Genomic DNA, 26,826 nt, shown 5'->3' with positions numbered 1-26,826 from the left:
TGTTTGTTTGAGATAGGCTCTCAAGCAGCTCCCAGTGACCTTGAACTTGCTACATGTAGCCATGTGTGCTACTGTACTCCTTTAGTCCCCGCACTCAAGAGGCAGCGGCAGTTGGATCTCTGTGCATTTGAAGCAATCTGTTCTACAAGGTGAGTTTCAGGCCAGCCTGGGCTACAAAGTGAGACCCTGTCTAAAATAAAAACAAACTCACAAAACACCCAACCACCAAGATAGGGCTGGAATCTGGAATTATTTGTTTGTGATCTTTAGTTCGAGACAAGGTGTCTCTCTGTAGCCCTGGCTGTCCTGGAACTCCTTTGTAGACCAGGCTGGCCTGGAACTCAGAGATATGCCTACTTCTGCTTCCCTAGCGATAGGATTGACAGTGTGGGCCACTGCTGTCTTTGTTATCTTAACACATGTGAATGGTGGCTTTGCCTGCGTGTAGGTCTGTGAATCACTTATGTGTCTGGGCTCATTGGAGCCAGTATTGGGTATCAGATCCCCTAAAACTGAGTTACAGATGAGGGTGAGCTTTTGTGTGGGTGCTGGGAACCAAGTCTGAGCTCTCTGTAAGAGCAGTCAGTGCTCTTAACCACGGACCATCTCTCCAATCCCCTCTCTTGGCCTCAGACTCACAGACCCAAGAGAACCTCACGGCGGTGTGCAGGAACTGCCCAGCCTATTCTTTTAGCCAGCCTCTGTCCTTTTGGCTCTGGATTCTTGAGCTGAGCTGGGTCCAGCATGTATATACACGGAGGCTCCTCCCGGCCATGTTTTGAATTGGCATAGCTTTGTCTAATGGGATGACCCCGGCTAAAGAGATTAGCGACTGCGTTGTGGAACCCACTTTTAATCTGCAGTGTTCGGACTGTCCCTCCTTGGCTGGGAAGGACTCTGCAGATACAGCGGCCTAGATTAGCTCTGACTACCGTTACTGAGTTAACGGGGATCCCAGGCTAGGGAGGCCCCAAAATGGGCAGCTCCCTGCAGCTTGGGCCCATGGTGCTCTTCCCTAGACCCTAGCGGTCCAGCCCCGGAGCTCATTCAGATTAGGAGTAGAAGCTGAACTGTGGGAGGCTGCTGAACGCACTCGGTAAGCATGGCGCTGCTCAAAGTCAAGTTTGACCAGAAGAAGCGGGTCAAGTTGGCCCAGGGGCTCTGGCTTATGAACTGGCTGTCCGTGTTGGCTGGCATCGTACTCTTCAGCCTGGGGCTGTTCCTGAAGATTGAACTCCGCAAGAGGAGCGAAGTGATGAATAATTCTGAGAGCCACTTTGTGCCCAACTCCCTGATAGGGGTGGGAGTTCTGTCCTGTGTCTTCAACTCTCTGGCTGGGAAGATCTGCTATGATGCCCTGGACCCGGCCAAGTATGCCAAGTGGAAGCCCTGGCTCAAGCCGTACCTGGCTGTCTGCGTTTTCTTTAACGTCATCCTCTTCCTGGTAGCTCTCTGCTGCTTTCTGTTGCGGGGCTCCCTGGAGAGCACCCTGGCTTACGGACTCAAGAATGGGATGAAGTATTATCGGGACACAGACACCCCCGGCCGGTGCTTCATGAAAAAGACCATCGACATGCTCCAGATTGAGTTCAAGTGCTGCGGAAACAACGGCTTCCGGGACTGGTTCGAGATTCAGTGGATCAGCAATCGCTACCTGGACTTCTCTTCCAAGGAGGTCAAAGAGTGAGTAGCCACCGCTCCGACCCAGGTCTTCGATTTCCCCAGCCTGCCCAGTCCCCTTTTCCCTCTACTGAGTATAGAACGGATGTATGTCCGTATGAGGGGCATTATGCTGGACCATTGTGACATTGCCAGCAGCCTGGCTCGTCTGGCCCTCAATGGTGGCAACCTCATTTGGTTCAGCTTCACATCCGGCTGAGGCAAGGCAAAGGTGTGGAATGATATGCTAAAATAGATGGGAATTACCAGGAAAGCCAGAACACAGGCCCCTTCCTACAGTAAGAATGGGGTCTTCAGAGCTCACTCCCGTACTTATCTTGCTCTACCGGAGGTGGCGCCTGTCATAGAACTGACATTTCCTGGTTTGCACCTTAGTTTCCTAAGCGTTTGACAAGGCCAAAGGTGCCTACGGGAGTCTGTGCCTGGATATGGTGACTTATCTTCCTGTTATGCAGGGTGGGAAGCAGGCAAGCTGCTCTGGGTTGTGCTCCTTTCTGGTGTTGCGTCTTCTACCCATCTTTCAAGGAAAGATACTGGAACTTGTGATCCTGGAGTACTTTGCCTGGTCTGTCTATGCCTGGTGTATAGCAGGTGTTAGTTAAGTGCCTGCTTGTTCTGGTCTTTCTCTTTCTTCCTTTTTTTTAGGGTTGTATGGAGTTTGGCTGCCTGGAACTCCTTATGTAGACTACACTAATCTTGAATTCAGAGGGATCCTTTTATTTCTGCCTTTCAAGTGCTGGGATTAAAGGCATGTGCCACCATGCCTGGTGTGTTGTTATCTGTGTGCGTGTATACAGTGTGCGCAGAGGGCAGAGGATGGCTGCAGGGAGACCGTTTTTTCTTGGCGTGGTGGTCCCAGCACTTCCTTTCAGGCGGGCATTCGCAGCATGGCAAGTCCCGCTATCCACAGACCTGTTTTGTTTGTTGGCACAGCACAGCTAAGGTTTCCCAAGGTACGATTGGTGTGTGTGCGCATGAAGATGAAGTTCTGTGGTGGGGAGGGCTCAGGGAGAATGAGCCTCGCCGTCAGCTCAGGCTACTCTTCCCCAGAGGATGCTCTCTAGGGAGGGGCGTGCTCTGTGACATACCCTGGCTGACACCCCAGAGGCTCCTGGGCGGCTGGCATCTAACTTAGACCAGACTTTGCACCTCGGGTGGAGGGAGGCCCAGTGAAGGTCACGGCTTGGATGTCATTTTCTCTGTGGAAGGAGATTACAGCCACAAATCCCCAGGCAAGGAGAGGATTGTGACCAGTTCTGCCCTTCCGATGACAAGTCTGCGGAGACAGGGTGGGAGGGCGGGATTTGCATGAGTCAGCTGGGAGGAAGTGAAGCCAGGAAATAAGTAGCCCCTTGGACACAAGAGAGGCTAAAACCAGGTGAAAGAGGGTCTCACCCATCTCTGCCATTTTTCTCTTTTCTTTTTCTAACTGTGGACTCCAGATGGAGTCGCTTCTTTTTTCTCCTTTTCAAATTGACCGAGTTTCACAGGTGTCTGATGTGTTTTAATCCCTTCCACGCTATGCCCTTCTAACCCCCACCTTACCCTCCCTCTCTCTCCCTCCCTCCCTGCTTCCTCTCTCCCAGGTTCAAGTTCTCTCTCTCTCTCTCAAATAAATGGAGTCTAGTTACTGCTATAGGTATGTGCACAAATGTCTGGCCATCTACCAGAGCATGAATAGTCTCTCAGAGCCCACACCCCTGAGGAAAACTGCCCCCCCCATCCCCGTCCCCCAGTCCTGGCTGGCAGCCATTAGTTGTCAATCACTCCTCAGTGAGAGGAGTTTCTGTCCACATCTACCTCTTCAGGCTTGGTTTCGAGCAGGTCTCATGAATGCAGTCAAAAGCTGCGAACAGTTTATAGATGCTCTTGCCCTTCGGTGTCTAGAAAGCACTGGCTTCCTGTAGCCATCCACTGGGTCTCGTGCACTCTGTCTCCTTCCCCCGGGATGATCCCTGAGCCTTGGGAGGACGGGGTGTGATAGAGATGTTCCACTGAGGGCAGAGCATTCTGCAGTCTCTGGTTTCTGCCCTTGGCCAGTCGTGAGCCTCTGCTGCTCACTGTCTACTGTCAGAGCCTTTCTGCTGGAGGTTGAGAGCGCTCGCATGTGGGGTAGTAAGGCCTTAGGAGTTGGTTTAATACCATGCTCACTCGGCAGAACAGCAGTAAGTCCTCCCCTAGGGACTCTTTCCTTTCCCCACTCATTGATAGGGACCTACATAACTCAGGGCCTGGGGCACGCTAAGCAACTGCTTTACCACTGATCCACCTTCTCAACAGCTGCCCTCCTGCCTACCTGCCTTCCTCCCTTCCCCTCCCCTCTCCTCCCCTCCCCCTCCCCTCCCCCTTCTCCATCCCTCCTTCCCTCTTCCCTCTCTTTCCTCCTCCCTCTCCCTCCTTCCTCCCGCCCTCTCCCCCTCTCCCTTCCCCTTCTTCCTTCTCTTCTTTCTTTCACGAAGGAGGCAGAAGCTGATCTTTCAGCTGCCCCTTCCCCAGTCCTCTCTGTCAGCATTTTGTCTTTCCTTAGAGCCAGTCTTTGAAGAACAATATAAAAGTTTCTTTGTAATTTCAAATTCCTTTTTGCTTTGAGAGTAGAGAAATGATGGGTCATTTCTACTCTCAATGACCAGGGGACCCAAATTTCCAAGTGGACATTTAACTCAGTCAGAACTACTTCGGTGGAACTGGTAAGGTAGCTCAGTGGGTGAAGATTTTTGCTGCTGAGTCTGACAGTGTGACTTTGGTGGCACACTGTAAGAGAGCTCACTCTAGCTAGTGTGCCCTGACCTCCTCACAAGCGCTGTGACATGCTTGGGCCCCGCAACAATAAATAGTATGTCTTTTTTTTTTTTTTTTTTTTAAGATTTATTTATTGATTATATCTGTCTTCAGACACACCAGAAGAGGGCGTCAGATCTCATTTCGGGTGGTTGTGAGCCACCATGTGGTTGCTGGGATTTGAACTCTGGACCTTCAGAAGAGCAGTCGGGTACTCTTACCCACTGAGCCATCTCACCAGCCCAATAGTATGTCTTAAAAAAAGACTTTAAAAATGTCTTTTTTTAAAAAAAAATGTGTACCATACCAACTTGCTGGGACGCAATTATCTTAATCCCACTGTCCTGGAGGGATTTTGCTATTGTACTCTCTGAACATATGATTGACCACAGTAAAAGGTGTGAAAATAGGAAAAGAAGCAAGCAGGTCTCTGAGTTCAAGGTCAATTTGGTCTATAGAACAAGTTCCAGGACAGCCAGGGTTACACAGAGAAACCCTGTCTTGAAAAACAAACAAACAAAAAAACCCAAAAACAAACATACAAACAAACTAACGAACAAAAACAATAAAAAAGGAAGAGGAAATTCTGAAGTTTGTAAAGTTTATTTATTTGTATTTTGAGCCCCCAATCCCTGAGAAATAGACTACTTTATTTTCTGGATTCTCAGCAACCTTAGGGTATGATTCTGATGGCAGGGATGAGGCCAGAGGGCATGTGACTAGCCACAAAAAGCTTTTAAAAAGAAATTTAAAATAACATGTATGTATATGTATGTATGTATGCATGCATGTGTGTATGTATGCATATATGTGTGTATGTGTGTATGTATGTGTGTGTGTAAGTATGTAAGTATGTATGTATGTATGTATGTATGTATGTATTTAGTGTGGGGGGTGTGGAGGGATGCATGAGCCTTGGTGTTTCTATATCAGTACCCCATATAGCAAAGAGGTGCCCCACCAAACCACAGCTCCCCCCTCTTAACCTTCCCTCCGCACCCCTGGTTCTGCCGGCTGTCCCGGAGGCTGTAACTGTGCCATGGCATCCCTCCTCAGCTGGGGGTGCTGGATGAGCCTGGAAGAAGGGACATACTGTGATGTCACTGCTTGACATCTGCAGAAGGAGGAGCCAAGGCCGGGAATGACCCCAGTCCTCAGGAACATGTATCTGTCCCCAACCAGAGCTTCTTTTATCTCATTTTAGGGCTGAGCCTCTTTCATCAGATTGGGGTGTTGGGTCCCGAAGACGGACTCCAATTTAGCACAGGGGAGGAAGGGCCAAGCTTCAGGTGGGACTTCCCTGGGCCCTGCGGCATACAGCTGTGCCCCCATCCCTGTATCACCTTGCTTGTTTACTTAGGGCCCTGCCCTCCTTTCCTCTGGCAGATTAGGGCCCCCCCTCACCTCCTAAGACAAAGCCAGGTCAGTGCAGAGCTCCTTAGGGGTGAGCTTGCTATTTATATCAGAGTAGTTCCCAGGCTGTAAAAGTACTCTACTTGGGGTGGGGGTGGGGGCGGGCATTAGGTTTTGAGCCTGTGTTCTAGACTACCCCACAGCCAGGGCAATCTCAAGGCAGCCTGCAGACTCTTCTGGAGAAACATGGAATTTAGTGGGTGACTTGGGATTCAGTCATCCAGTGACTTAATTCTATTCAAGGAACAGGGGGACAGCTGGGGGAACTGGGGGCCATTCCCTTGACCTCTGACCTTTGGTGACTCATCTAAAGAGTGAGACTCGGGCTGGTGAGATGGCTCAGTGGGTAAGAGCACCCGACTGCTCTTCCGAAGGTCCGAAGTTCAAATCCCAGCAACCACATGGTGGCTCATAACCACCCGTAATGAGATCTGATGCCCTCTTCTGGTGCGTCGGAAGGCAGCTACAGTGTACTTACATATAATAAATAAATAAATAAATAAATAAAGAAAGAAAGAAAGAAAGAAAGAAAGAAAGAGTGAGACTCTAAGAAACTGTGGTAGAGGGAGAGCTGACCCTGGTGGCTGTTTAGAGAGTGGGGTGTATAGCTCCCCGCCCCTCTGCTTAGCTTTTTTTTTTTTTCCACACCACTCAGGTAATGAGGAGCTATATAAGGAATTTAGTCTGTTCTCAGGGAACCCCTGTCTGAGGGAGACATGATCACGTCCTGTGGAGACCAGCCGGGTCTTGCTCACCGAAGGTTAGGAAGGGGAGGTGGGGAGTTGGGGACACTCAGGAGTCTCTGCTGGCCTCAGCCCCATGATCGCTATGTGACTTCAGATACACTCGTGGCGGCATGGGTGAGGCAGGTGGGCGGGCTTTACTTCATCTTGGGGGCACCTGGGGTGAGTGTAGGGACCCGAGTGGGGCTGGGCAGTGGTTCCTGAGGTACAGGAGGAGCGGAGAAGATGATGTTTCTTCACTGTCTCCAGGTAGCAGCCCAGAGAAGTGGGCGTGGGGTGGAACTCGGTTGGTTGAATACACGTGTACCCAGCGTGACGGTGGCCTTGAGATGCATCCCCGTCTCCACGTAAACTGGGTGTGGTGGCACATGCCTGTGATCACTTGGGAGGTGAAGGCAGGAGCATCTGATAGTCTGCACACTCTGCCTTGGCGAGAATTTTGCTCTGCAGCTACCCTCAAAGGCCAAGAACAACAGCTACTAACTCACAAGTGACCGTGTTCCTGTGACGTCTGTCCTCTGGTCTGTTCATTTTATAACCTGATGTGGGCTCCCCAGTACTCGGGATGGCTCTTGCGTGACCACTGCCCACAGAGGCATACTTTGCGCATGCGCTCACCCTCACCCTCACTTTGTATTTGTGTGCCACGGCCTCTTCAAGCATTTTTTTTTTTAACCTGTCTGGTCTACACATAATCCTCACGGCACAAGGAAGCCGAGGCAGGCCAGGATTAAGAAATTTGTCGGGGCTGGTGAGATGGCTCAGTGGGTAAGAGCACCCGACTGCTCTTCCGAAGGTCCAGAGTTCAAATCCCAGCAACCACATGGTGGCTCGCAACCATCCGTAATGAGATCTGATGCCCTCCTCTGGTGTGTCTGAATACAGCTACAGTGTACTTACATATAATAAATAAATAAATCTAAAAAAAAAAAAGAAATGGTCTTATTAAAAAAAAAAGAAATTTGTCTGAAGGGAAGAGGCTGGTCTGTACAGGGCAGGAGTCAAAGTCAGTGGTCAGTTCTTTTACCCGCCCCATGCCCATGCCACCTAATGCCACCTATTTGTTAGGTAGTGCATCTTGCCCATAAAAAATGAAGGGCAGCCGGGCGTGGTGGCGCACGCCTTTAATCCCAGCACTCGGGAGGCAGAGGCAGGCGGATATCTGAGTTCGAGGCCAGCCTGGTCTACAAAGTGAGTTCCAGGACAGCCAGAGCTATACAGAGAAACCCTGTCTCGAAAAAAAAAAAAAAAAAACCAAAAAAAAAAAAAGTTAAAAAAAAAAAAAAATGAAGGGCATGTGGACATACAGCATAACCCACGCCACTGCCTGCAGCCTACCTAGAGCCTTAACTAATCCCGACAGTGGAAAGCAGCAGGCAGCTCATAGGAAAGGCCCACAGGTGGACCCTAAGGCAAAGGATATTCTTGGAAAGAGAGCATAAAACCAAATAAGTTGGAGGGAACAGGTGAGATGGCTTAGTTGGGGGAGGAGTGGGCGGGATCAGCTCCTGCAAATTGTCCTCTGACCTCCACATGGCGTCATGATATAGGCATGTACACACAGTAACAAATGTAAGAGAAAAGTAAGACACTGATGAATTCCAATAATAATAATAATAATAATAATAATAATAATAATAACGATGATGGTGATAGTGGTGATGGTGATAACCTCACAAAACTCCGAGGTACCATTCATCTACTTGGTCTACAGACAGAGCTTGGTCAGACCGGTGTGGTCCAGGTTGTCTCTCCCATGGCTGACTAGTTACATGACAGAGACTTAAGAAGGGGTCACCCGGGCTGGTGAGATGGCTCAGCAGGTAAGAGCACCGGACTGCTCTTCCAAAGGTCCAGAGTTCAAATCCCAGCAACCACATGGTGGCTCACAACCATCCGTAATGAGATCTGACTCCCTCTTCTGGAGTGTCTGAAGACAGCTACAGTGTACTTACATATAATAAATAATAAATAAATCTTTAAAAAAAAAAGAAGGGGTCACTCACAGACATAGAGCACTTGTATAGATTCACCGTCTATATCCGCCTGAACAAACCTATGGACCCTATGGGCCACCCCCACAGCATGCTGCCATAGATGTAGCTCACTGAAATAAAAAAGAAAAAAAAATCCAGGACACTCTCCATGGATGGATGAGGGAAGATCTCTAAGGTTTAAGGCCAGCATGTAGGGCAACCTCGTGGGCTTTACAGTTTTTAAAAACAATGAACTCTTATTATCCTCATCGGTGTGTGTGTGTGTCTGTGGTGTGTCTACAGGTGTGCATGCTCTGCACCATGCCTCCGGAGGTCAGAAGACAACTTGTGGAAGCTGGTTTTCCCTACCACATGGTCTTGGTGATCAGACTCAGGTCACCAAGCTCAGCAAGCCCCACTATCCACTGAGCCATCTCACCAGCCCGACGTGGGCTCTTTCAGATGAGGGCTAGAAGACAGTCTTTATTTTATGCATGTGTATTATGAGTATGATGGTGTGTGGGCATTCATGCACGAGAATGCATGGGTGTGTGTGGAGTGCTGAGGACAACCTTAGGTGACCTCAGGTGCCGTCCACCACCACTGCCACCTCCTCCTCCCCCTTCCCCTCTCCCTCCTCTCCCTCCTCTCCCTCCTCCCCCTCCTCCCCCTCCTCCCCCTCCTCCCCCTCCTCCCCCTCCTCCCCCTCCTCCCCCTCCTCCCCCTCCTCCCCCTCCTCCCCCTCCTCCTCCTCCTCCTCACGACAGAGTCTCTCTCACTGGCCTGGAACTACACTAGCTAGCCAGTGAGTTTCAGGAATCCATCTGAGTCCCTAAAGCCCAAGCTGTCACATCCGCAGATGGAACTCAGATCCTTCTGCTTGTGTGATCTAGCTCTTTACCAAGAGGGCTGTCTCTTTAGCCTTTATTTATGTATTTATCTCTGGAGACAGCCTTTTGTAATCTGAGCTGGCCCGGAAGGCGCTGTGTAGCTGAGGGTAACAAACTGATCCTGCTGCCTCCACCTCCCGAGAGAGTCGGGATTGCAGGATGCTCCAGCATGCTCAGCCAAGCACACACACATCTTAAGTGTGCTATTGGAGGAATTATTGGCAAGCCCTGGTACAGTGTGTGGGGGCTGGAAGGACCTTTCACCGTAGAGCTTCCTCTGGGACTGTGGATCACTGTGAAGGCACTGCAGACCCTAAAGACACATGAATTAATACAGACATGTGGGGTGGCTGGGAGCCTTGCCTGGCGGCTCAGTGAGCAGAGGACACAGCCTTGCCTTTCAAAGTCAGTAAGGAGACCCTGCTGCTAGTGTGTTTATAGAGGTGAGGGCTGTGCCTGTCCCCAGCCCCCATGCCCTGCCCATCCCCAGCCTCCATGCCCTGCCTCTGCACAGGCCCTGAGCCACAGCAGACGTTGGTCTTAAGTGATCTATGCAGGGGAGAGATGGCTGGTTAAGGGTTTAAATCCTGCCTCCACCTTCTAGAACATCCACTCCAGGAAATAGGTTCGCTGTCCTATTTGTAGTTCCTAGTACAGCGGCTGGCACGTGGTAGGCTGTACATGAATGAAAATCCAGGTTCTCAGGGCATGGGAGGATCTGCTGCATGGTGAGATGTCCCCAGAACCTGAGCCAGGCTGTTTCTCTTCCAGTCGCATCAAGAGCAACGTGGATGGGCGGTACCTGGTGGATGGCGTCCCTTTCAGCTGCTGTAACCCCAGCTCCCCGAGGCCCTGTATCCAGTACCAGCTCACCAACAACTCAGCACACTACAGCTATGACCACCAGACCGAGGAGCTCAACCTCTGGCTGCGGGGCTGCAGGGCCGCTCTGTTGAATTACTACAGCAGCCTCATGAATTCCATGGGTGTCGTCACACTTCTCGTCTGGCTCTTTGAGGTAGGTCCGCAGAGGGCAGGGAAAGAGAGCCTGCCAGACTTGGGTTTAACATGGTGAAGACAGACCTGGGGAGCAAACCCTACAGGCTCTCATGTAATCTGGGCTAGCCTTGAACTTGATAAGTAGCCAAGGCTAGCCCAGAATTCCTTATCCTTCCCAGTACCATGAAAGAGGTGTCCACTGCCATGCAGTTGAGACATACTCTCATTATGTTGCCCATGCTACCCTTGAATTCATGATCCTCTGCCTCAGTATCCCCAAAAAGCTGGGATCACAGATGTGCCATTGTGTCTGGTGTCATTACTTACAAAAAAGTATTTAGGTAAAAATCAACCAAAAAAAAATAGACTTTTTCTTCCTTTCCTTTTTTATTTTTGAGATAGGGTCTTTCTATATAGAGAGCTGGCTGTCCTGGAACTCCCCAAGTAGACCAGGCTGGCCTCAAACTCACAGATATCTGCCTGCCCCCACCTCCTAAATGCTGGGATTAAAGGCATGTGCAAATTTAAGCCGTTTATTATATTCACAGTAGCACATATCCACCACCTCAACCTAGGTCTTTTTTTTTTTTTTTTTTAGTTTTTCGAGACAGGGTTTCTCTGTATAGCCCTGGCTGTCCTGGAACTCACTTTGTAGATCAGGCTGGCCTCGAACTCAGAAATCCGCCTGCCTCTGCCTCCCGAGTGCTGGGATTAAAGGCGTGCGCCACCACGCCCGGCTTCAACCTAGTTCTAAAACATTTTATTCTCGCCCACCACCCCATGAAAACTTCACACCCACTAAGCGGTAACACTCAGCACCCAGCCCATTTGTAACTGTGCCCGCGTTTGTACCTATTGTGGACACCTGGTATGCATGGACCAATGGGAAGCTACACAACCTCTTGTGCTTGGCTTTTCACTTAGCCAGACTTTGGGGTTCCCCAGTACTTCCCCTGTTTGTTTCTGAGGCCTTGGATGGTTACGTAAACTGTTACACGGGGATGGCGGCATTACTTCTGGGGACTGCTGGGAGTTCCCGTGTACGTTTATGCTGGGACCTTCATTCAGGCAAGAACGTCTAAATCAATTTGTACTTTTGGAGAGTCTAGTTGGTGTTTACCTGCTAGTCTAACCTTATGTCATCTATAAGGCTCAGTTCCCTTTTCTGTAGTTTCTGGAAGTTCAGCACCCCCACACACACCCCCATCTTCCTTTGTCCAAATAATCCTTGGAAGGAAATGCTAACACATGGTGCTGGGAGCTGTTCTAGGTGCTGAACAGGCTACAAACTAGTTGGGGGTGAATTCGTGCTTCGTGCATCAAAAAAACCCTACTCTCTAAAACCAAAATGTAGCAAGACAGAAACATTAGCTGAGGAAGTTTCTTTCTATTAGAGAAGATTTCTTGGATCTCTCTTGTAGTGTATGGACAAGTTCAGGGCGTATCTATACACCTCTTCTAAGCCACCGTGGGGAGTGACAGGGCCACATGTGACAGCTTTTGATGTCAAGGCCACTTACTGGCTTGATAACACCTTGTGGCAGTCTTGGGGATGAGTGTCCTGAGGGGAGCAGCTAGCCACCAGGTTGACAGTCACCAACCTTAGATCCATGACAAGATGCCTGTCCTGTAGACTGCAGTGGAGCACCTGGTCACCTTCTAGCTCACCACTGCTGGAACCCAGCTCATGGGACCAGTTCAGGGGACCAGGGAGTCTGAACACCCTCAACCTGTAGGGAGCGGAGCTGTCACAGGCAGTAGGCTGCTGGAGCTGCGGGCAGTGTCGTAACTTAGCCTTGACCCCTTGTGCATCACAATCCAGTCAGGAGATGATCAAACATGGACAAAGGGGCAGACCACTATCAAGTGCAGAGTCTACAGTGTGGCGGGTTTCCTTCAGGAGAAGATAGCTTCTCCCATTGTAAAACATGTTAGTAAACTTTCGACAGGCAATAATAATACCTAAAATTGGCCAGTCACTATCATTACAATTTCATACACCCCAGTGCACCCACGGTTAGATGTTTGGTGAGGTACTGTCCCACCCTGTGTGCTCTGGGGCTGGGGTGTGAGGGTGCATCCAATGTATGGGGGAGAGGACAGTCTTAAACAGCCCAGAATTGCACAGGAAACTTGAGCTTGCATAGAGGTAAGTAGTGAGTGGAATACAAAACGAAAGGAAAAAATGGTACCCACCATGCCAACCACCAATCAGCTGACAGCTCTTCCTGGCCTCGTGTCCCATGCCATCCACCAGAGGCAGCTGTCACCTCCTCAGAAAATCTGCAAGCCAGAAGATGCAGTCATTGTCTCTTGGCGCCTCACAGCCATTTACGTGCAGGCTGGTAGATACTTTAGGACCCAGAGTCTGGCACGTGGCTGCTGGTGCAGAAACGTGGACAGCTGGAGACCAGCATCCATTCATGACTGCACACCCAGGATGTGCAGAAGAGGAAATGATTTTCCATCTTTTCAGATTTACTTTATGTGTGAGTGTTTTGCCTGGCTGTCTGCATGCACGTCATGTGTCCACCTGGTACCAGTGGAGGTCAGGAGAAGGCATCAGATCCCACAGAACTGGAGTGATGGATGGTTCTGAGCTGCCCTGTAGGTACTGTGAACCGAACCTGTGTCTTCTGCAAGAGCAAGTGATCTTGCCTGCTGAGACATCTTCCAGGCCCAGAAGTGACTCTTCTGTTGTTTGGAGACAAGATCTCTCTACATAGATCTGGCTGTCTTAGAGCTCTCTATGTAGATCAGGCTGGCCTCAGACTCACAGAAACCTACCTGCCCCTGCCTCCTGAGTGCTGGGTCTAAGGGCACGCACCACCACCATGCCTGGACTGGGAGTGAGTTTTAAGAAGGTTATATTTGTGTGTGTGTGTGTGTGTGTGTGTGTGCGTGCGTGTATACATGTTTGGGCATATGAGCTCCATGGCACACTTGTGGAGGTCAGAGGACAACTTGCAGGAGTCAGCTGTCTCTTTCCACTAGGGGGAAATCAAACAAAAGTTGTGCTCCTTGGCAGCCAAGTCTCTACCCATTAAGCTAACTTGCCAGCCCAGGAAGTGACCTTGTGATCCCACACAGTAAAGCTGCTGACATTCTTTTTTTTTTTTTTTTTTTTGAGACAGGGTTTCTCTGTGTAGCCCTGGCTGTCCTGGAACTCACTTTGTAGACCAGGCTGGCCTCGAACTCAGAAATCCGCCTGCCTCTGCCTCCCCGAGTGCTGGGATTAAAGGCGTGCGCCACCACGCCCGGCTCGCTGCTGACATTCTTATGGACAAAGAAACACACCATGATAGTGGACTATGGAGTGAAGCACTGGGGTGGTCGATGTGGTGGGGGGAAGGGCAGGAAGAAGGAAGAGGAGGGGTAGGCACAGCACAGGTCACTTGGGGTCGGCTCTGGATTAACAGGTGACTGAAGAGCCATGATGATCTAGGCAGAAAGTATCAAATGTTCTAAACGCCTCCAGGGGGTTGGAAGGGAGGCCAGGGTGGGATGGGTCGAAATGTGACCATCTGTTCCAGCCCCACATCCAGGGAGATGTGAGTTGCCACTGCTCACGTTGTCCTAACAGCCCTCCTAGCTAAGCCTCATGTCTGCTCTAAGTCTCCTCTCTCCCTACCAGGTGAGCATCACTGCCGGACTCCGCTACCTCCACACAGCGCTGGAGAGTGTGTCTAACCCGGAGGACCCCGAGTGTGAGAGTGAGGGCTGGCTGCTGGAGAAGAGCGTGCCCGAGACCTGGAAGGCCTTTCTGGAAAGCTTTAAGAAGCTGGGCAAGAGCAATCAGGTGGAGGCTGAAGGTGCAGACGCAGGCCCAGCTCCAGAGGCTGGCTGATGGCCTGAGGCCTCTCCCCCTCCTCAACACTTAGTGGACTGCAGGGACTGTGGATACCCCCTTTATCCAGCTGAAAGTCCAAATTTCCCGAGAAAGCTGGTCACCTACTGACTCTCCTTGATGTGGGCCTTGAAGTTCAGGGTCCTTAGGGCAGGTTACAAACATTTGTGAAACGGCTGCCTCCAGATGTGAGTGACTGAACAATGCAGCAGATGGCCAGGACTGAACGCTCACAGGACTGGCCAGTCCAGGGCTCTGTCCAAGTGTGAGTTCAGATCTCTCATAGGTGACTGGCCACACCAAGGGCCTCTCCCCTCCTCAGTAGTGTCTGCCTCTTTTAAGCTACAAGTTCTGCATCCCAACCATCACTTGAAACATAAAAGCAAGGTGAAAATAAGAAAACTCTAAGGGCCATGTTGTTTGTTTTCCTTAATGATAGGGTTAACAGGCTGGTCATTATTTGTTTCATGTTACACAATGGGGGAGAAGCAATGATATTTTTTTAAAAAGTATTGGAGTCTCGAGGGTTACCTCCACATAGAAATTCATAGATGGTGCAGGAGGTAAAAACTTTCCTTTAGTAAAACCCAGTGAGTGTCCCATACCTGCCCCACTCCCAGACTCTCAGTCACGTACTCTAGCCGGCATGTTCCGGCATCCTCCACTCACCAAGTGCTGGGTGAGCCACTGCCTGAGAAGGTCCCGGGTTAGTTTGCTGTCCTTTGTGGGAGAGATGTGGTGATCAATTAAGAATCTGCCACTTGGGCTGGTGAGATGGCTCAGTGGGTAAGAGCACCCGACTGCTCTTCCAAAGGTCCAGAGTTCAAATCCCAGCAACCACATGGTGGCTAACAACCATCCGTAACGAGATCTGGCGCCCTCTTCTGGAGTGTCTGAAGACATCTACAGTGTATTTACATATAATAAATAAATAAATCTAAAAAAAAAAAAAAAAAAAAGAATCTGCCACTTGGGGACCAAGCCCTGCCTCCTGGTGGTCTCAGATGGCCACAACAGTCCTTGTGGACTGCACTGTTCAGGAGGGCAAGGGCCCCTGGGAGCTTCTGTTTTTCCCTCCCACAAAGCACTATGGGAATGCTTCCATATCTAGAAGATTCTGGAGACGGGTCATCTTTCCGAGCTAGCGTGTGTGGAAAGTTGCTGTTTCTTCTGGGAATGTCAGGCAAGCTCTCAGGGGAAGCAAAACTATGATTTTGGTGGCACCCAGACTATGGTGTCCAGATCCCACAGGGCTCAGCTGCTTCTGGCCTGTGCTGCGTGGTTCTAACTCTCTCAGGGGGAAGACCAGATTAGAGATGCTGGTACACCCAACGAACTATGGCCCCAATGTTGGTTAGTATTCTGAGTCTCTCAGAGCAAGGAATGGCCCAGATGCTGAGCCAGGCATCTGTGGCGGGGACCCTCGGGGTCCTGCCGTCACCTCTCAGGAGGGCTGAGACTATGGTGAAAGGTACTCTAGACCCATTTCTAACTATGCTGTCAACAATCGTATTAAGAGATATTAAAAACTATATTGTATGAAAATCACTGTTAAGTGACTGTCCGTCTATTCAACAGCATACATCACAGGATGTCAAATTCTAGCCAGTACCTGTTTAAAAAGGCAGGAGCCAGGTCCGGCAGTGCATGTCTCTCTGATTCTGGCATTTGGGAGGTGGAGGCCAGAGGATCAGTTCAATGGAATCTTGTACTACATAGTAAGATCCAGAGCTAGTCTGCGGTACATGAGACCAGTCTTTAAATAAATAGAGTTGGGGTCAGGGCTAGAGACAGGGCTCAGCGATGAAGAGTGCTTGCTGTCCGTCCAGAGTACACATGGACAGTTCTCAGCACCCGCAGGTGTAATTTTACAGCTGCTTCTAACCCCGGCTTCAGGATCTGATTCCTTTTTCTGGCCTCCATGGGTCTCCATATATGTGGCACCCTCCCATCGATGCAGAAATAATAACTTCAAAAAAAATTAAGTCTTAGCTGGGCAGTGGTGGCACACGCTTTTAATCCCAGCATTCAGGAGGCAGAGGCAGGTGGATCTCTGTGTTTGAGGCCAGCCTGGTTTACAGAGTGAGTTCCAGGACAGCCAGGGCTCTACAGAGGAAACCATGTCTTAAACACCCTGCCCACTGCACGGCCCTCCCCCTCAATCAAGCCTCTTTTTCCATGCTGGATTTCTTTTTTTTTTTTTTTTTTTTTTTTGGTTTTTTTCGAGACAGGGTTTCACTGTATAGCCCTGGCTGTCCTGGAACTCACTTTGTAGACCAGGCTGGCCTCGAACTCAGAAATCCACCTGCCTCTGCCTCCCGAGTGCTGGGATTAAAGGCGTGCGCCACCACACCCGGCCCATGCTGGATTTCTAAAACAATCATTCTCCCAGATAGGTAACTGTAGGCGTCCCCGGGGCTGGGTTACAGTTACGTGGCTCAGAGGTTTAGGATAAACTGCATTGGAAGTAGTTTTAGGTAGCCAAGAGTTGACAGGATGACCGTTCCTTTTGGTGACTTACCAGTCCAAGTAATCCTCTGGTACCAACCAGGCTCTTCCTTACGGGACATTGGTCCCTCCTCAAGCTCATGTGCAAACTCACTAACAGCTGTTTCAGCGCAGCCCCAGACAGGGTAACTGGCAAAGACAGAAGCAGGGACTGCCTTCCTTTTTAAAAGCTGTGATGGGGATTTGCTACACCCTAGCACGGGCTTTTTACCACTGAGCGACATCCCCAGTCCAGACTTCTTTTTGAGACTGTGTCCATTGTAGCCCAAGTTGGCCTGGAACTTGCTGTGTAGACTAGGCTAGCCTCACACCCAGCCTCTTAGTTTTATTTTAGTTTTTTTTGAGATAGTCTTACCATGTAACCCTGATTGGCCTGGAATTTGCTATGTGGATCAGAGTGGTCTTGAATTTACAGAGATCTACCAGCCTCTGCCTCCTGAGTATTGAGATTGAAGGCCACGTCATCATTCTCTTGGCCCAGTTTTCTATTTTCCAAACAGTCTCTAGTAAAATAACAGCTGATGGTTTCTTATGCTCAATGACCAGAAAGGCAGGAATCCTGGGAGTTTGTCGTCTCGGCTTCAGTAAGAACCTACAACTTCTCTTGACATGCTTCCAGCTCAAAACTAAGCCACCACGTAAACCCCAGGCAACCTCAATATGGGCTAATAAGATTAGCTATTGCTCTGCTAGGCAAGCTCCCAGCCCCTCCTCACCCAGCACCCACCCGGCATGCTAGCCCAGCAGGTTTGCAGCTTAGCGACAACAATCAGGGTTTCTCAGTTACTATCCACTAGCACAGTGGAGTTTTTTTTTTTTTTTTTTTTTTTTTTTTTTTTTTTTTTTTTGGTTTTTCGAGACAGGGTTTCTCTGTATCCTGGCTGTCCTGGAACTCACTCTGTAGACCAGGCTGGCCTCGAACTCAGAAACCTGCCTGCCTCTGCTTCCCAAGATTAAAGGCGTGCGCCATCACAGCCCAGCTGCGCAGTGGAGTTCTTGGTGGCTGTGTGTCAGGGCAGAGCTGTACCTGTGGAAGGTATGAAGTCTATGCACGAGTGGCCTGGATGGGTACCCGATTTGTGGACACAGGACTGGCGGCAGTGGGCAACGTGATGGAAGGAAATTCATAACCATTCACTCAAGGAAATAAAAACCCCCGGGTCCACACAAAGCTCCCATGTAGATAGGAGTGCTTGTAATCACAAGATGGTCACCAAACATCACCCAGGCCTTTAATTAGAGACTGTACCAAGGTCTGCACAGTGGATGCCATCAGCATCCAGAGGCAAGTGTGACCCTCAAACATACTTGACTTTTTAAAGAGTTTTAGAAACCCTCTCTCTTGTATCCCAGGCCTCAAACTCATGTACTTGAGATGACCTTGGACCCCTGATCCTCCTGCCTCTGCAACCCACCTGCTGGGATGTAGGTTGTAAATGCTACAGTAGCTTTAGTGGTGCTGGGGATGGGACTCAGGGTTTCCCAAATGCTCAGTAACTATGTTCTCCAGCTCTAAAATGCACGAGTAGCAGAGAAGCTGCTGGGAAGGCACCTCATGTGACTCCAGTCACCTACTATTCTGGAAAGGGTGCAGGACAGAGGAGTGAGAGGCAACACTCAGGGCAGGGAGGAGGGGACCACAAAGGGCTGTGAGGGTATGTTCTGCAGGGACTGTTCTAGTTCTCAACTGTGCTGGTTAAACAACTGTGCATTTGCCAAGATGTAAACAACCCTGTATCCTTAAAGAGGGTTAATTTGTCCGTAAAGTATACCTCAGTAAACATCCCCAGGTAAGGGTGGGGTCAGAGCTGCTGGGTTATGGTGGCACACGTTTTTAATCTCAGCATTTGGATTTTTGTGAGTTCGAGGCCGGCCTTGTCTAGAGTGAGTTCCAGGACAGCCAAGGTTACACAGGGAAAAAAAACCCTGTCTCAAAACACCAAACCCAAACCAACCAACCAGATATAGTTAGAGAGAGAGAGAGAGAGAGAGAGAGAGAGAGAGAGAGGAGAGAGAGAGCGAGCCAGCAGTCAGTGAGAGGCAGCTGGCCTAGGGCAGGAGTTAGCCTTAATGACCAGGAGGTGGGAAGCCCAATGGAGACCCTGGTGTTTGACAGTGTCCCATGGAGAACTTGGTATTTTGACTCAGTCTGGTAAGAGAATTCTGAGAACACAGCAGAATTCCACTCTTGAGTAGTCTCCTTCTTGAACACATCGCAGAAGCCAAGTGTCGGGTGGGTGTAGAAGAACAAGGACCCACAGGGAAGCAGGCAAGGCCGAGAGAGTCTCCCATAAACCTGCTGTGCACTGCTCTGCGGTCCAGGGGCCCTGGACTTCCCACTCTCATAGACAAGCCGGAAACTTCATGGGCTGAGCTAACGCCCATGCCTCCCGGAAGGTCAGTGTGGCCTGGCTAGTGGTCATAGCTGACACTAATAGTTTAAGCTTCTTAAATTTTAGGCTAATATCGCTGTCCCACTTTTGCAGCAAGGTGACACAGGGAGCTTTGCTGGGGCCCCGTGTGTGCGAATGACATGGAGAAGATGGAGGCAACTCAATGTCAACACCTAAAGCATTTATTTGAATATCTTTAAAATTTTTACATATGATACATTCCAAATTTTACAACTGTCCACAGATATTAAAATTATAGCCAATTTATTAAACACATGATCTCCCCTGATATGGAAAGCATGGTATATAAACATTTCTACAACAAAAACATGCGGAACAAGTGGAAGTAAGACGTGTCGGTAGGGGGAGGACATGACATTGCCACAGTGTGAAGACTGCCGTTCCCTGGGAAGTCACTGCCCAGACCCTGATGTTCCCAGGAGTGAAACACAGGGTCACCTCTGCTAATGCCAGGCTCCTGTGGAGTCAGGTGAGAAAGCAGAAGATGTTTTCAGCCTGTTTAGAAGCAAGCTGTGCTCATGATTTTTTTTTCCTTTTGGGTTGGTACCAGGGCTGAACCTAGGCCCTCAGTCACACTAGGCAAGCGCTCTAGCACTAGGCTCAAGTCTAGAGGTGTTCCCATAACTTTACAGTTAAGCCTTGTGAACGGAAGATGAAGAGCCAACAGAAGCTGAATTTAAAATCTAAAGAAATGGCATGTGATGGTCGAAAGCATCATCATCCACAGCCCAGTCTGACTCCGCCAAGGGAAGGCTAGACAGAGGGCGAGCACGGAGAATCTAGCTTGGGCTTCCCATTACAAACTCTCTCAGTCCTGAGCCTGGGCCACGCTGAAGAGCTAACTGAAGTCCATCCTTTGGAGGGGAGGCAGCTCCTCACATGATCCTGGAGACTGTGCTACCTGCATTTCTCTGAGCCTCTGGTCTGGATGTCTGACTCTCCTGAGACACTGATGCATGGATAGAGCTGAGTGGGTGAGATTTGAAAGGCTGAGTGAAAGGTTCTTTGATGGTTAGAAAAGCTGAAAGCCCCTTTCTGTTCCTGGAGACTGGAGTCCATCCCTCTGCTGAACCTGCTGTCACCATGTCTATGTGACTTCTCTGAATGTGACGGATATCCGTCAGACGAGGAAATAGGTGTGCGGTGTGCCAGAGCCGTAACTGTGGCTATAGTTCAAGTGGCTATAGTTCTAGAAAGGCTGCTCTTAGAATAATACCTAAAAAGAACAGATGTTTGTGTGCAGTCTGAGGAATATCCTACATCAACCAGCAGACAAGCAGCAACACATCTGATCCAGATGCGGGGCGGGGCGGGGCGGGGCGGGGCGGGGCAGGGCAGGGCAGGACAGGGCAGGGCAGGCAGCTCAAAACACTGCCTTCTGGATTTTGTTTGGTTTGATACAGGGTCTCCTCAAGTTACCCACGCTGGCCCCAAGCTTGTAACACAGTTGGAGCTAGCCTTGAACTCCTAGTGCTGCCTAATCATCCCTAGAGCTGGGATTGCAGGCTTGGAGCACTGTACTCAGCCGAGCTCTTGCTTGTCTGCTGCCGTCTGCTTGAGTGAGGGTGCGCACACGCTCTCTGTTTAGCCTTGGAGCAGAAGGCTACAGTCTGAAAAATTAGGAGGTCCTTTACATTTCAAAAAGCCCTTTAATTGAGTAATGCTTTCAAAGCTAAAAGTCTTGACCAACCATTTACAGCCATGAAAAGCCAGCTGCTCTCCTGTTAGAGTCCCCAGCTCTCTAGGCCATAGGGAGAAGCAAGTCCTGTCTTCAAATTCACTTGCTTTGCTCTGGAGGTGAGGTCTAGTCCCAGAGGTGAACCGCATCTCAGTCTCAGGAACCATGGTGGGACGTGTCCTCCTGACAGGCCCCAGGGCTCCTTTTGGCCTCTGGTGGACAGCCAGCAAGCTTGACACCATCAGCAACGTTGATTGGCTCAGGCTACTGCAGCTGAAGCAGGCACCGTCCAAAGGAGCTAGACTCTGGTCTAGAAAGGGCTGTCAACCCAGGGAACGTCCGTCTAAGGGACACAGCAATAAAATCTGGCAGAAAATGACTTTTTATCAGTCTCTGGAGCCAGACTAAAAAAATAAAACTGGGAAGAAAAGCTTAAATAAAGAATTTATTTCAAAATAGATTCAGCCGAACTTATTTCCTGTTGTCTTTCTGGAAAAGCCAGCTGTGTTACAAAACTCCAAGTCAAGTTTTTAGTAGAGGAGCGATTATAAATGCTGCCAGTCAATTCCGACCAGGGTCTGGTTAGCCTCCTGCGCGTGTCCAATCTCCTCTGTGATACTGTGCTGCTGCCAGAGCTTCTGGATCTTTCGAAACCGCTCTTGGCATAAATGTAAAGGATTTCCTCGTCTAGAAAGAGACACATGTCACTCATAGGCACAGTTTATCCATTCCTCATGTCCCAACCCCTTCTGTGCCAGGAAAGGTGTACAGCACTAGCTTCCAACTGTGCATTTTCTGTTCACACACACACACACACACATGCACACGCACAGTGTTGGGTTGTGGGTATGTGCTGAAGAGAAAAGGTAGGTACTCCAGTGCCACACAGTTAGACTGAGGTCAGGAAACAGGGCTGCTGGCCCAGGTCTGAGTTAAGAAGCTCTTTATTCTGTGGGTGATGTGTAAAAAGGTCGTGGGGCAAAGGACAGGGTGGAAGGATGACAGGACAAGACAGGGGCTGTCACCTAGAAGCCTCAGCAAGGTAACTAGATGCCTGCTGCCCCTGGGCCCATGTTAACAAGGTAACTAGATGCCTGCTGCCCCTGGGCCCATGTTAACAAGGTAACTAGATGCCTGCTGCCCCTGGGCCCATGTTAACTGGGTAACTAGATGCCTGCTGCCGCTGGGCCCATGTTAACTGGGTATTTGGTGGTACACAGCCCAACCTTGGTTATTCAAGCCTGGGAAGTCACCTCTGCTTTAGTCCTTCATCCCCTGGGGCCAAGCAGCTTTGGAGTAGGGCTCTGTGAGCGGGAAGTTCCCAGCAGAGGCAGCATCAAGGGCAGCTGCGTCTGCATCAGTGTGATTCTCTTCTCCACATATATCTTTGGGCACTCACATCTGGTCTCCTGTCATCAGGACAGGAAAGGCCTCCCCTGAAGGGAGCCACACAGGCTGGACCTGTGGGGCTGATGCTGGGGATGCTATGGGCAACTGAAAGCAGTCTTTTGGCTTTCTCACATCTGTCCTATCTATGTTCCTCATGGGGGGTTTCTCAAGTTTTTATTCTCATTCTCATATTCTCTCTCTGTGTCTCTCTCCTTTGCCATGTGTGTACACGTGGCAGTTGGAGGCACTCTCTGGAGTCCCTTTTCCTTCCATTTTCTATGGGAGACTGTGACTGAACTTGGTCAGCAGGCTCCTGAAGCAGGCCTTTACCTCAGCCAACAGTCGTCGCCCTTTTGTTTATATTAAACTTAAAAATTTATTCTCAACATGTGCACGTATGTGCAGGGGTATATGCCATGCTTGGTGTGTGGAGGCCGGAGGCCAGTGTTGGGTGTCTTCTCTGTCTCCTTCCACCTCATCTCATGGACAGGGCCTTTTCACTGAGCCCAGAGCTCACCATTTTGCCTAGACTGACTGGCTGATGAGCTCTGGGGTGGCCTGTGTCTGCCTGTAGCACTAGGGTGAGAGAGGGCCGGGGATCTGAATACAAGCCCTCAGGCTTTGGAGGCAAGCACTTCACCCACCAAGTTATCCCCTCAGACATTCGAAAAGAATCCATTTTTTTTCTGTTTGCATGGGAGTGGCCATGCACGTGTGTGGGTGTGCTCCTGGCTGTGTGCACACGCAGGCAGAAGCTAGAAGTCACCCTCAGGGGTCTTCCTCTTCAGTCACTTGCCAGTGTGTTTCCTGAGACAGTCTCTTGCTTTTTGTCTGAGCTCACTGACTTGGTGAGGCAGAGGAACACCTCCCTCTCCCCCTCCTCAACACTGAGGTCACAAGTATGCAGCCCACACTCAGCCATTTACATGAATCCTGGGGTCACACCCAGGTCCTCATGCCCACATGAGGGCAGGCACTTTACCAACCAAGCCCTCTCCCACCCACTCCTGGCTTTCCAAAGGTGGCACAGCAATGCAGGAGCCAGGTGTGCTCCTTGAGCACGAGTCCACAGGTGACAAGTCCACGGGTGACAAGCTACCTTCAGCAGAGCCCACTCCTGGGTACCAGCCCAGCTGACTTCAGGACCTCCCTGCTTATCATGCTCTCGATGGGGCTCATCTTCCTAACCCCAGGCTGGGTCCTTACCTGAGTCCCTGGTCAGTCTCCCCGTAGTCGTCAAGGTAAGGAGGAGAATAAAAACATCCTTTGGTTTTGCCAGCTAAAAATAGCACCTGGCATTCCCGCACTCTGTAGAGAGAACATTCATCTTTGTGCATTTATGTAAGTAACATGATGTTGATTCAACTCAAAGAGAAAAGGCTATGAAAGGAAATACATGCACAAGAGGCCAGGTCAGGAGGCGAGAGCAGCTGTAACAGAGATACCTGCAAGTAGCAAGGCATCTGCCCAAGTCTGGTGCAGGGGACTTGATCCCACTGTGAACCTTGAGACTGTGCTACTTATGGAAAGAAACCTGTTTCTAGTTGTGGTACGGCTCCGTTTTAGCACACACCTTTAACCCCTCTGCTGGAATACAGACTTGCCTTTAGGATATACCATTAATTCCATAGTTTGTGGAAGGACACAGCCATGTTTGGAAGTGATGTCTAATTGAGTGGCAGACAGAATTATGAATCAGAGAAAGATCTGACAGAATAGGATGTGCCTCACTCTCTTGAGGAAGAGGAAGCTACCTGAGAGAGCAGCGCGGAGCCAGAGGGAAGAGAGAAGGCAGATTTACCGGGAGGGTTTTACAGAGACAGGCTGAAGAGAGAGCAAGCAGACACGGTGAAGACAGAATGAGTCAGAGAATGAGAAGGAGCCAGAAGATCAGAGGAGCTTGCCAAAGGTAGCATGAGGTCAAGCAGAGCAACTCAGAAGCCGAGACGTCAGTCTGAATCAGTCAGCGTGGAGAGGAGTGTGAGTCACAACAGCTGAGCTGAGCAGCCAGTCAGAGCTCAGAAAGAACCAGGAAGGGGTGAGCTTATTCAGCAGAAAGTCTCAGAGGCTGGAAACACTGTAGGCCTAGATTAGCCTGTGTGCAGTCTGGAAGTCCCCAGGCCTAGGCCTAGGTTAGCAGATGGAGGAGGTAAGCCTCCGAGGTGCCAATTCAGGAGAACAAGGGAAGGGACTCTTTACACAAGTGTTCAGTGGAGCCACGCGGCGGGAATGTACCTGGCAATGATGTGCTGCAGATGCAGACAGTGACTGTGTCGAGAACCCAGGGCTCCAAGCGCAGAATTTAAAATAGCTAAGTGTGGGGAAAGACAGCTAACTCCTAAACATAAAAGACTACTCAGCTTCCTCCACATTATGAGAAAATTACTCGTTAAAAAATGACACACAACAGTTACTAAGTATTTTTATCTGAGTACAGGACCGAGTGGCAACCCGTGCCTCCTCAGAGGAAACCTAACAGCACCACAGAGGCAAAGATGATGCTGGGCTTTAAAGATGTACAAATTTATGCTGTATGTGTAAGTGTGCGAGTCGACAGAGGCCAGCAGAGGGCAGCAGAGCCCTTAGCACCAGAGTTACAGGCAGTTGTGAGCTGCACTGCGGACCCAAATGCTGGGACCTGAATACAGGTGCTCTTGTGCTCAGTCTCTGCAGTCCCTGATGGGGGAACTCTTTACCTGAATTTGGGGAGGAAACGAGGGACAGGGTTCGCCCCACATTTAAGGAGGCACAAAGGGGAGCTGAGCTGTCAGCTGGGAGCTATCACCAGCCATACGGGAAATGTGAGAGCCCTGGCTCTTTGTAGTCTGCACACAGTGGCACAGTGGCTTCGAAAGTCCCGGAAGTGCTCAGGTGAACACGGCCAGCCAAAGGCCTTACCTCAGGAAGATGCCGGCCCCGGAGCCGCAGGAGTAGGTGTGTGCTGTGCAGGCTCCGACATCCTCACCCTCCAGCTCAGCTTGGCAGCAGTAACTCTGAGAGCAGAGGAGACTCCCACACACGAGGCACAGAGTAGGAGCTCTGCTCTTGTCGCCACCTGATTTGGGGCACCTGGAAGATAAAGACAGCACTGTTACAAAGGAACAGGCACAGAGCACCCTGGAAGACAATCTGTCAGTATTCACTATCCTGTGACAGGACACTGGGACACACACTAATACCACCTACCAGAAACACCTAGGGAGCAACATCGGGGACAGGCAGATGGAAACACTGTGTGAACAACAGGAACTACTACTGGGGCAGGGAAGAGTGATGTCTGCAGTCACGCACAAATCTCAGACACAGTGTGCAAAGTACCGCAGCACAGCCACTTAAATGGAGTGACGCACAACAGACACCCATATTAGCTTCCCAGACACATGGGGAGGGGGAGAGAAGAAGCTCCAAACAAGAGATGGCTTCTGTTAGAACGGCCTGTGGGCACACCTGTGGGGGCACTTTCTTCTTGATGGCTAATTGATGACGGGTAGGTGGGCCCAGGTTATATAAGAACGCAGACGGAGCAAACCAGTGACAGTGTTCTTCCGTGGCCTCTGCTTCAGTCCCCCCTCCAGGTTCCTGCTCTGAGCCCCTGCTCTGAGCTCCCTCAGTGACAGACTGTAACCTGTAAGCAGGTTAACTCTTTTCCTCCCCACGTTGCTCTGGTCAGTGCTTTAGCACATCAACAGAGTAAAAGAGGGCAGAGACTCTGCACAGCACTCGGAGTGACGGGTCTACAGAGCAAGGAGGGAGACGCAGGAGATACCCAGAAACGGAAAACTCCTTAAGAATCACAAATGCAGCAGGGTGTGGTGGAGCACGCCTTTAATCCCAGCACTCGGGAGGCAGAGGAAGGCAGATTTCTGAGTTTGAGGCCAGCCTGGTCTACAAAGTGAGTTCCAGGACAGCCAGGACTACATAGAGAAACCCTGTCTCAAAAAAAAAAAAAAAAAAGAATCACAAATGCAGGGCTGGAGAGATAGCTGGATGGCTCAGCAGATAAGAGCACTGGCTGTTCTCCCAGAGGTCCTGAGTTCAGTTCCCAGCAAGCACAGGGTGGCTCTCAGCCATGCATAAGAGGATATGTTTAATGCTCTCTTCTGCACACAGGTGCACACGCAGATAGAGCACTGAGACACATAAAATAAATAAATGGAAAGGACTTCTGATTTCTCTTCCCCAGTGAAAACAAAGATCCCCCACAAACCCATCTGACTGTCTGCAGAAGGGTCTGAGGGGCAGGGCACCAAAAGAGTAACTTACGAGAAATTGGATGCTTGGTTAATGAGGCTGCTGTAGTCCTCTGGAAGGTCTATCAGTTTGTTAGCTCCTCTGGGGTAGCTAAGAAGTGAGAAAGGAGAAGAACTTGGTAAATATGAGGTCATGTTATAAGCACACAAGGTTAACTCTTGGCTTAGTCAAAGTAGAGCAAGGGAAGGTGTACTGAGCAGCCGATGGCCTGGCGGGTGGAAGCCAGAGAAGGCAACCCAGCTGCTCTTCACCATCGGCAA

At 50.1% G+C, this 26,826-nt stretch overlaps 2 protein-coding genes across 3 annotated transcripts in view; one reads left to right on the top strand and one right to left on the bottom strand.

Moving 5' to 3' along the window:
• Window positions 1-1,043: 1,043 nt before the first annotated feature.
• Prph2 (peripherin 2) lies at window positions 1,044-14,348 on the top strand. The gene is made up of 3 exons (XM_021149850.3): window positions 1,044-1,683; window positions 10,252-10,498; window positions 14,114-14,348. Exons 1-3 carry the CDS (start codon window positions 1,103-1,105, stop codon window positions 14,324-14,326), a joined length of 1,041 nt encoding a protein of 346 aa, XP_021005509.1. The 5' UTR covers window positions 1,044-1,102; the 3' UTR covers window positions 14,327-14,348.
• Window positions 14,349-21,352: 7,004 nt separating this feature from the next.
• The window catches only part of Ubr2 (ubiquitin protein ligase E3 component n-recognin 2), an 81,183-nt gene continuing 75,709 nt past the window's right edge, over window positions 21,353-26,826 (bottom strand). For both annotated transcript variants that reach the window (XM_021185715.3, XM_021185716.3), the window contains exons 44-47: window positions 26,579-26,656; window positions 25,214-25,384; window positions 23,522-23,623; window positions 21,353-21,613 (exon numbers count right to left, since the gene is read on the bottom strand). In XM_021185715.3, coding sequence (XP_021041374.1) covers window positions 21,472-21,613; window positions 23,522-23,623; window positions 25,214-25,384; window positions 26,579-26,656 — 493 coding nt within the window. In that variant the 3' untranslated portion in view covers window positions 21,353-21,471. The remainder of the gene's footprint in view (window positions 21,614-23,521; window positions 23,624-25,213; window positions 25,385-26,578; window positions 26,657-26,826) is intronic.

Source organism: Mus caroli, unplaced genomic scaffold (genome assembly GCF_978045245.1).
Source record: "Mus caroli unplaced genomic scaffold, Mus_caroli_1 scaffold_18, whole genome shotgun sequence".
Lineage (NCBI taxonomy): Eukaryota > Metazoa > Chordata > Mammalia > Rodentia > Muridae > Mus > Mus caroli.
This window is presented reverse-complemented; position numbering and strand designations above follow the sequence as displayed.

Bases quoted from the DNA above. Each gene is read 5' to 3' on its own strand.
- Prph2 (XM_021149850.3), top strand. From the start codon at position 1,103: ATGGCGCTGCTCAAAGTCAAGTTTGACCAGAAGAAGCGGGTCAAGTTG. The intron at 1,684-10,251 runs GTGAGTAGCCAC...TTTCTCTTCCAG, and splicing joins TCTTCCAAGGAGGTCAAAGA to TCGCATCAAGAGCAACGTGG. The intron at 10,499-14,113 runs GTAGGTCCGCAG...TCTCCCTACCAG, and splicing joins TTCTCGTCTGGCTCTTTGAG to GTGAGCATCACTGCCGGACT.